This window comes from Phalacrocorax aristotelis, chromosome Z, assembly GCF_949628215.1.
Source record: "Phalacrocorax aristotelis chromosome Z, bGulAri2.1, whole genome shotgun sequence".
In the NCBI taxonomy this organism is placed as follows: domain Eukaryota; kingdom Metazoa; phylum Chordata; class Aves; order Suliformes; family Phalacrocoracidae; genus Phalacrocorax; species Phalacrocorax aristotelis.
This window is the reverse complement of record NC_134311.1, coordinates 63003387-63012759: the sequence shown is the minus strand read 5'-3', so window position 1 is coordinate 63012759 and position 9373 is coordinate 63003387. Positions and strand designations below refer to the sequence as shown.

Here is a 9373-nt window from a genome sequence, read left to right as displayed (position 1 = left end):
AAATATAATTTTTAAAGATGCAGTGATGCAGTTTTCCAAGCTAGTATCCACACTACACTCTGTGACAAAAGTAGTCTAGTCATTTATTACTGAAAAGAAAGTAGCCTTTGTTTTTTCACATTTGTTCCTTGGAACCATGACAGATCCAAAACAATTTGGAGCCCAAACATTATACCATCTTCACCTGTATTTGCCAGAAGACGACTGTTCCAATCATGCCTGGTAATTTCATACGAAATTACAATATGGAACACCTGGAGGTCCAGAGCTGATGGTGGAGAGAAGACAGTAAATGTAAAGAAATCTTCTGTACTCCAGCCAGCTGACTCGGCTTGGAAGTGCTCATATATGATCACACCTTCATCCACCTGTTTAGGGTAAAAAAAACCCATAGGTATGTAAGGAGAATAATTTTAAACACAGAAGTGTAAAGAGAAAATAAAAATTTAAGAACACTGTTCAAAAGAGGCCTTTGTACCTTAGGCCACGCACTGTGTATATGTAACTTACACTGAGATTATCTAGTATTCCTCCTTCTCTGAAGGTGGACTCTGTGCTACCAGACAAGCATACTTGAAGATAGGTGAAATGTTTCTGGGCATGAATGCTTAGTAGAGGCCTTATGTGATGAACAGAGACGTAAAACATCGAGAAACTTATCTCAGTCTAGCAATGGTAATGGTGATCAGGAGCTCAGCTGAACTGTATCCTTAGTGAATCAGAGTATCATATGTCTAGGGGTTTTTCTTTATAAGGACACCAGCGGGACTGGACTCATTGTCCTGAAAAGGCATATGAAAGACTAAAGGCTTCAAAAGGACTTTGATGAGGCATTTCATGGTGAATAGTAAAAGATACTTGGTAAGAGACTACAGAAACCAGGAGGACATGCAATGACCATTGAAATATATTCTCATTTATAACCACAGAGCTGATAGGATTCCTTAGTGGAAAATTTCTACATCATGGAAAGAAGCAAGTTCCTAAGAGACAGGAAGGAACATGGCTTGCCCTACACCTGCTTTCACTGACCTTGCAGATCATCATACTCAAGAGAATCTTATCATTCCCACCATAAAGATTTAAGCTTCAAAGCATAATACTGCACTATTCTTCAGAGAAACACATGTTTATACAAGATACAACCATTTATCTCTTTAGGCCCCAAAGCAAAAGATGGTATTTTCAGACTAGGATTCTCATCAGCTGGAGTTACACCGAAACTTTAAGATCAGCACCATAATACATTGAAACCTAATAACCATAAGACTAGAACACTGAATTGCATCCAGTAGATTCAGTGTCTGGTCTGTTTGATAATTCATTCAATCACCTGGAGAGGAGACAGCTCTACCCATTTAATTCTTGGCAACTACTGACCTGGCATGTGTTACTTCATAATTACCAAAGAGATCGCTGTTTGAAATGGTGCTGGTCCTAAACTTACTATTGGTAACATACTCTACACAGCTTGCAAATACCCTGAAGGAACTCATTAGCACAGGTTCCCATCACATGTGCTTGAAAGGTGTGAAAAAAAAAAACCAAAAAAAACCTTGCTGCTATCACAGATGAAGCACTTTAGTACTATAGAATTGGAGCTGTGACTGTAGAGCACGCTAATCCTGAAACTACTGCAACAGGGCTTTCACAGTCAGTTTTCTCAGCAGCCTCAAAACCATCCCATCTTCTTATCTATAAAATTCACACTGATGTGATAAAATCCTATAAGCACATCTCCAGGTTTATGCTTTCCCTATACTGATTTAATTCTTAATGGCTATCATAGGACAAAACAAACAAAAATTGTTACTGAAAGGGTATGTTTGTTCAGGATAACTTTCCAAAGCGTACCTCTAGGACTTCAAGTTGGAGAAAGCAAAGTTTTGTAACAAGAACAGGCACAATATGCATCCTTTAAATTCAACTGTGTTTAGTATCAATCTTACTGGGGTTATCTTTCTTCTAATTGCAAGCCCATCCTAATATGTGGGCTAAGAGAATGGAATTGGTGAGGATTTCTGTGCCTACCTCTGTGACGACTTTACACATAAAGGAGAAATCATGGCTTGCTGCAAGATGAAACTACTTCTAAGACACCATAGAAAGTACTGGCAGAGAAAAAAAACCCAAACATCATGTTGAAAACTACTGTGTTATTTCTTGGAATACAATAGTGATTTTAATTCTTTTTTCTTCCTTTTTTCCTTTGGCAACAAAGCAATAAACCACAGGGCATAGGGAAGAGTTCAGCACCATAGCAAAAGTGTTAACTACTTTTATAAGCTAGCTGCACAGTACTTTTCAGAAGTGAAGCTTCAAGTCCCACAATACAAAATAAAGTCAATGAAAACCCAAAGAACTAAACTAATACAAAATATTTTCAATTCAAATCAGATTTACAAGCTCCTCATTACCAAACAGAAATTGAATGCCTTATTACATGGAGAATATAAAATGTTTGTAATATTAATGCCATTTTCTCACTAATATTTAACTTTATGTGGCTACAACATACTAGAGAGTGAAAGTTTATTTACAATCTCTTATCTCTCCCTTATACCTCATTCTCTACAAGAATAGCAAGCTGGTTAGGATACCTTAATTCTACCTGCAATAAATCACATAGCTCTACTTGCTGGAAGTGAAAATGGCCAATACAAATACCTTCAACAGGGAAGAAAAGCATTCACATTATTACAGCTAAAATTCTAACCCAGTTTACCAAGTTCCAAAAAAAGTTAGCTATACATTAGTTAGAACAAAAGCTATAGAGAATAGGTGGCATGTCTGACAAGCCTATGTGAAGATCATATCCATAGGCAAAAAAGAGAAAAACTTCAAAACCTTAGCTGAAAGATCTTCTGTGTGACATGCTGAACGTGCATCTAATGCTCACAAAAATCACATATTTTAGGAATAAAAGGGAACAGTGTCATTAGACAGTTCATCTCCCTCATAAAGTAAGACAAAACCCAGCAACTATTACAATAAGACCAATAACATAATGGGATCAGAACACAGCTTTAAGAGAAATATTCTGTGTTCATCTTGATTTATAAAGGTCAAGTGGAGATTCATTCCACCACATGCCTTGGTTAGGTTGTTTCAAAGTTTGATGATAGCTAATAAAAATATTAATCTTTTTCCAGGTTTTATTGGTCAAGTTTCAATTTCTGGCCAAAAGATTTTTTGTCATTCCTTCACACAGTAAATCAAATAGCTGCTTTTAAAATCTGTAAATGTAGATTAAGACCAAATCATCTCTCAATTTTGCCTCTAGCAAAGTCAGGAGATTGAGCTCCTTTTCTCTCCCTCACTTAGAGTTTCTGAGAATAACTTCCTGCATGCAGAGTACACAGCTATATTCAGATTCTGAACACAGACATAAGTAATTTCAGTTGCAAAAGAATGTTTTCCATCAAGTTACATGAGCTGCCACGTTTTAGTCATTCAAGTATGAGACCCTGTATCACAGTTAAGATTCTCTAAACACTTAATATCACAGCCAATCAAGTCAATAAAAGTCCCTTGGGGACACCCATGAGGACCGTGTACAGCTGAAATGAATCTGATACTTGGACTTTTCACAGAGCAAAAGGCAATTCCTTCTGCCAAAAACTAAAGACCTAAAGACTTCCAACCTTGGACTGCTGGCTAATGGCACCAGAACAGCTCTTCTTGAAAAATACTGTTACAAGCAAAACAGTGGAAATTGCCAAGACCCTGCTAGTATCCAAGCAGAGGGGAACAAAGGCTCCTCTTGCTTTCATTACTAGATGCCAGATATTTAATGACACAGCAAATCCGGGTGATTGCACTGATGGGTCACATATGCCTAGTTACTTAACAGATATAAATGGATCAGACAAAGAACAAGCAACTGAGATGCCCTTTGAATTAACAACCTACCCTTGAACTAGTTATTTTAGACTGAATGCTTACCATAGCCTGTGTAAAACTGAGGATTTCCTGAGTGGTATTATCAGAATTTACTCTGAGCAGCCTTCCAAGTTTTGGGGAAGTTACAATCGTAAAAGTTATAGTTCTGTTTCCTGCATTGGTCACATCATTGGTTACAGCTTTCAGATCATGTCGTGAAATAGATTTCCTGGAACCTAAAAAATATCAGTTATAAGTAACGTTGATTTGCAACAGCAATTTTTCCCAAAGGGTAAGTTTTGTATGCACAAATCACTCTCTCATCTAGGTATTCAACTAAGTATGTTACTAAAGCTTTGTAAGATCATCAGGTTTACCCTCTTTCCAGTTACCTTCTAGTTACAACTCTTCCACAGCTTTTTTAATCAAAAAGCCCATCAGTAGGATGTACTTTTGTTGTACAGAAATTAAAAAAGGGCAGTTCTCTTCAGCTAAATACTAACTGCTGCCAAAACAACCCAGAGTATGGAGTAGAGCGTGTATAAGAATCCCTGTTCCTATATTACATATCTAGAACTGAATTCAAACTCCAGCTGAAGTCACCGCTGTTAAGGTTTTTGGTAATCCCAGCTGCCCAGAGAAGGCAGGGTGATTTGGCAGGGAGAAGCCTTAAGACAGCAAAGTTTCTAGTGAACACAAAAACCAAAACTGATTATGACCAGATGCTTGAACCACACTTCATCAATATGAAAGATGATTTTCATTAAATGAAATTAAAAAATAAACACTGAATTAAACAAATTAGGAAGACCATCACCCAACAGAAATAACAGCCCGAACTCAAGTAATGTATTATTAAGATGGATGGAGACTAAGGAGTAACAAAATCCTTTTAATACATAGACCCATGATAACCAGTACCTTCTGGCTTAAATACAAAGATTATAAAGAGCTTTCCGGCATTTAGTCAAACCAAGACAATTTTTGACATAGCTGTCACAAAACCAAACTTAGTAATTTCCTAAAAGAAAAAAGTTTTATTTGGCTTCTTTTTGATGCACTGTTTCGTCATACACACTCAGCAAACTAAATCTCATGTTTAATGATACTTTTGGAGAAGCAACAGATTCCCATAATGGTACTCCCCCTGCCCCCATTTCTGCCTCCATTTTTACATTTTCTTATTTTTCTTGAGCAACAAGCTTTTATAAGTATCAATGCACAATTTCAGACACCAGCAGTATATATCCTTGAAGTCTGAATTACCAATCCATCTTCAATAAAGCATAATATTTATATGGGAATAACACAAAATAACATGTTCCTGTTATACTATTCAGACGAAAAAATATGGCAAGCAAACTGAAGAATCGGGATGTTTTACAAGCCATTAGTAACATCAGGATTCTGCCTGCCTACATGTAATTTGCCCTGGTTCAAACCACATCTCCTTTGAAGCAGAGTTGCTATAATGAAATGAGATGTCTGGCTCTGCCTCTTTTGCCCTTTCCACCTTCCCATGCCTCTGTGTCTCCATACTGCTTTGAAAAGTGAAGCAGTCCCTCAGGTCTAGAAAAATTATCCCACACTTCATCGAATTCAAGAAATGTCCCTCCTCTTCCTCTCTTCTTTTCCCTTTCTTGCATGACAAGCAGAGAGGAAAGTACAACCTTGTGTTGTGCGTACAGCAGATGTGGTCAGGAAGGTGTAACTGAGAGCAACAGTTACTCTGACCACATGTATCTGCATGCAGAGTTATTTCTCAGTAACCTTCTACTTATGCGAGTCAGACCTCACTGCCTTAACAGAGTATGACAAACTCACACACATGGTCCCACTGTAGTGATGGAAGTTACCAGTCCGATTATTCATAACCATACCAGGTTATCCCACCACCGTCATCACAGTGACAGAGCATGTGTGACACAAAGCCCTTGTTTGCTCCCAATAGACCCAATCTCATTGACTGGACAGCACAGGCTGAAATACAGTCTAGGGCCACAGACAATAAAGTCTCTCATGCTTTCTTCTAAAATGGGATACTCCCCCAAACATAACCTTCACCCACTTTTGTCCTGAGACTTGAGAATCTTTTCCAGCAACTGCAGTAGTTCTGCTCTGGTCTGACACCTCAACAGGGAGAGGAAGGTTATTCGTCAGCCAACAGAGTGCACAAAGGAAAGAGAAGTGAAAACACTGTCTGCTTGCTCCCAAACATGGCAGCAGAGAGATCACAACTGACAGGAACAAACTGGATCAAAACCAACCCCACCCAAACACAGGGAAAAGGAACAGAGATAGCAGAGGAAGGAGGATAACAACGATGGGTGATGCAGTGTAGGGGCAAGTGAATCCATACACCTAGAAGGCAACAGCATAAGGCCATTATCGGTACCTAATAATTTTGGTATCCGTTTTTACTGCCTACATTTAAGATTTGGAAATTGTTTTGGAATGACCGTTCTGTCTATCACTGCTAAACAGTTATGGATCACCTCATCTACTTACTGCTTCTACAGATCTGCTTCCAAATACCTACAAGTCAGGTTGCCTTTCCTCAAACTGCAACTCAGCTCATTCCTTCTCTGAGAAATGCTTCCCTGAAGAGAGCAAATCCTCACACTGTAGATATCTACCACAAGTAAAAAACCCTCATATATCTAGCACTCAATTTACTGAGCACACTGAATAAAAGAAGCTTCTGTTGAGCAGAAAAAATTCCATAAATTGTATGACAAATCTGGTATATCCAATACAAAAGAAGACAGCAGTACATGCTCTTACAAAATTGCAGAACAATATGCTTGAGAGAATAGTTCACACCCAGTCCAGAAGATATGGCAAATTCTTCACAATATATTCAACTTTTACTTCCCTAGAGAGAAGATTCTTCAAGTTGTCTCAAAATTAACTTTTCCTGCAGTGCTATAAAATACAACAGGACAGTGGCTATTGTTTTCATGTGCATTGACCATTTGGCACCATCATTGTTGTAATAGTCATTTCATGATGAACAAGTACAGCTTGCTTATGTATTGTATCAGTTTCAACATATAGCTCCAGAACTTCTTTAAAAAGTATCATAAAAAGAATGGGTAAAAAAGCTAGTAATACATTTTAACACCAAAAAGGAATTTTGCTAACTCAAAGTAAGCAAGAATTCAGGAAAACCTGCAGGCTTAGATGAATACAGCTTGCAGTGCTGAAAGAAATGCTGTATTTTACAAACTGGAGAACTGATAGACAGTCTAGAGACTTTGCCTTCTATGGAAGTATCAGGCATACTTTTCTTACAACTATCTTTGGCTCATGATAGAATTCCTGTAAATCCCTGTGCCTGAGGCAACTTTACACACCAAAATCACAGATTAATAAGCTTTGTAAGTGGATTTATATGTGAATCCATTTATATCAACTGAATTAGAAGATCATGCTGCTACAATCTCATTTTTTGTTGCCTGTGTTTAAGTGGCTTTTGTTGCAAGCCTTTGTTTACGCATCTTATATTCAGGAAATTTAAGAAACTAAAGTGCTCCTCTTCTGTATCAAATTAATAAATCAAGGTATAGATTAATACCTATAGATCTTTACCAGTTCTCAGTCTCTCTCTGGCTGTACAGATCATGCTCAGAGCAAAAAGAAGGTAGTGCAAACAAAAGCATCATGCAAGACATTGGTTAGAGAAGACTAATCTTCATTTCTCCTTTAATCCTGGAATTAATGTTAGATTACTAACTTAATGAGGGATTACTCTTGCCCATGCAAAGCAGTAAATGGCTCTGTGAGACTCTCTTAAGACATCAACTCCTGCAGCAGTAGGATTTACTTAAAAAATACTCAGCTGCCAATCCAGCTAGTTCCAAATGCACAAATACAAACCAAAGTTTTCAGTCCTTCTGTTCATCAGTGAGTCTGTGCTGCTCTTCATAGCTCAACTCAAACAATAAGAAAGCAAACTAGCAGTCTGGCGAGTTTACCTGTGCTGTTCAAAATCCTACAGACACAAGCTTCACTCTGCTTTTACCAATCAAAATCACAACAGCTAAGACACTTCTAAATATATTAATATAATATAGAACTTTTAAACAAATCTGAATGGGGAATGTTCAGAGCTTAGGCAGACTGTTATTGTCACACTGTACTTATATTTTTCACTGCCAATTTCCATGATTCCAAGCACATGCACATATCAAAAAGTTAAAGACTATAAAACAATAAAGCAATGTTGTTTGAGAAAACATAACTGTTCTTTTAAAAATCAGACAGATAGCTGTTCCCAGGTACAGTTTTCTAGTTTAGACAGCTAACCATGTGACAAATAATCATATATTATGCAAAGTTTTCAAGTGGATGAAATCATGATAATCTTTAAAAACAGACCTGGAAAGACTCCAAGTGCTTTGTTTACTACAAGGCTAATAACTAGCGTCCGAGCTGTGATGCTAAAAATCTGTCGAGGTGCGAAGTTCAAACCATCTGTTACCTGAAAGTTGAAGCCTCCAGACATTGCTCCTGTAGAGAACAAAAACACAAATCTATTCTTGTATTATTCGATTTTTCACCCAAAACATAAAAACATACACTGGACCCCTTTTGCTCTTGGCTACAGTGAAATATATCCAAAGTCATCCTGAAGCAATTTTTCATCAGTACCTTTGTATCTGAATTAGAATTAAATAAATTAATAATGCAGAGAACACCTTATCAATGAAGAACTATTGCCTGTTGCTTACACTGAAGGCCAGACACCCCTTAGCAGAGTGCCCCTTTCTTTCTTCACTGACCCCAGTGGAGCTGAAACCAAGTTAAACTTGGGGAGACAATGACTCCCAGATTTCCTACTCCTTTTGTATCTTAGAAGGAACCAAAGCAGTTATGCAGAGACATTTTGGCAAAGAAGGAATTTGGGAAAAAGAACAACTAGAATGTTCTTTCATTTTGATTTACACCTAAAGGACTGAATCCACTCTCAAGTTGTTTCCTTTGCCTCTTTGCTCCACTTCAGCTTTGTTGAAGAGCATGTTGTCACAGCTTAAACTATTTCAGAGGTTATGTGTACTCATAATAAATGCACATTTTTTCCTTTAATCTTAGGACCTGTATGTACTTTGGCACAAGTGATAGCTAAATCCTTCAGGAGACTGAGTGGATTCCTGTAAAAATACATCTCTCAGAATGGACTTACTGAGGTGTACACAGCTGCCTAAATCTTGCTTTAAGTAGAGGCTCCCCAGATTGTTTAATTAGGTAGAAAGAGGGAGTGAAAAATTGAAACAGTAACTGTTGCAGTTACCATTGCTCTTCTACCTGTTTTGCCTAATTTAGCCATGAGATCTTGCTACATTAATGTATATCCTGAAAGTGAGAGGGCACCACATACTTTCACTTAAAGATCAGCACTCCTTGCCTAACTATAAATTAACTATCAGAAGAATCAAATGTGCATTCTGATATTACACTTAACAACTACCCTACGCAATACTTTTATATC

The 9373-nt window shown here is 37.6% G+C and overlaps 1 protein-coding gene across 3 annotated transcripts in view; it reads right to left on the bottom strand.

Annotated features, from left to right (window-relative positions):
* The window catches only part of LOC142050671 (chondroitin sulfate proteoglycan 4-like), a 40829-nt gene that overhangs the window by 5994 nt on the left and 25462 nt on the right, over positions 1–9373 (bottom strand). For all 3 annotated transcript variants that reach the window (XM_075079642.1, XM_075079640.1, XM_075079641.1), the window contains 3 exons: positions 8263–8394; positions 3946–4118; positions 185–368 (listed from right to left, as the gene is read on the bottom strand). In XM_075079642.1, coding sequence (XP_074935743.1) covers positions 185–368; positions 3946–4118; positions 8263–8394 — 489 coding nt within the window. The remainder of the gene's footprint in view (positions 1–184; positions 369–3945; positions 4119–8262; positions 8395–9373) is intronic.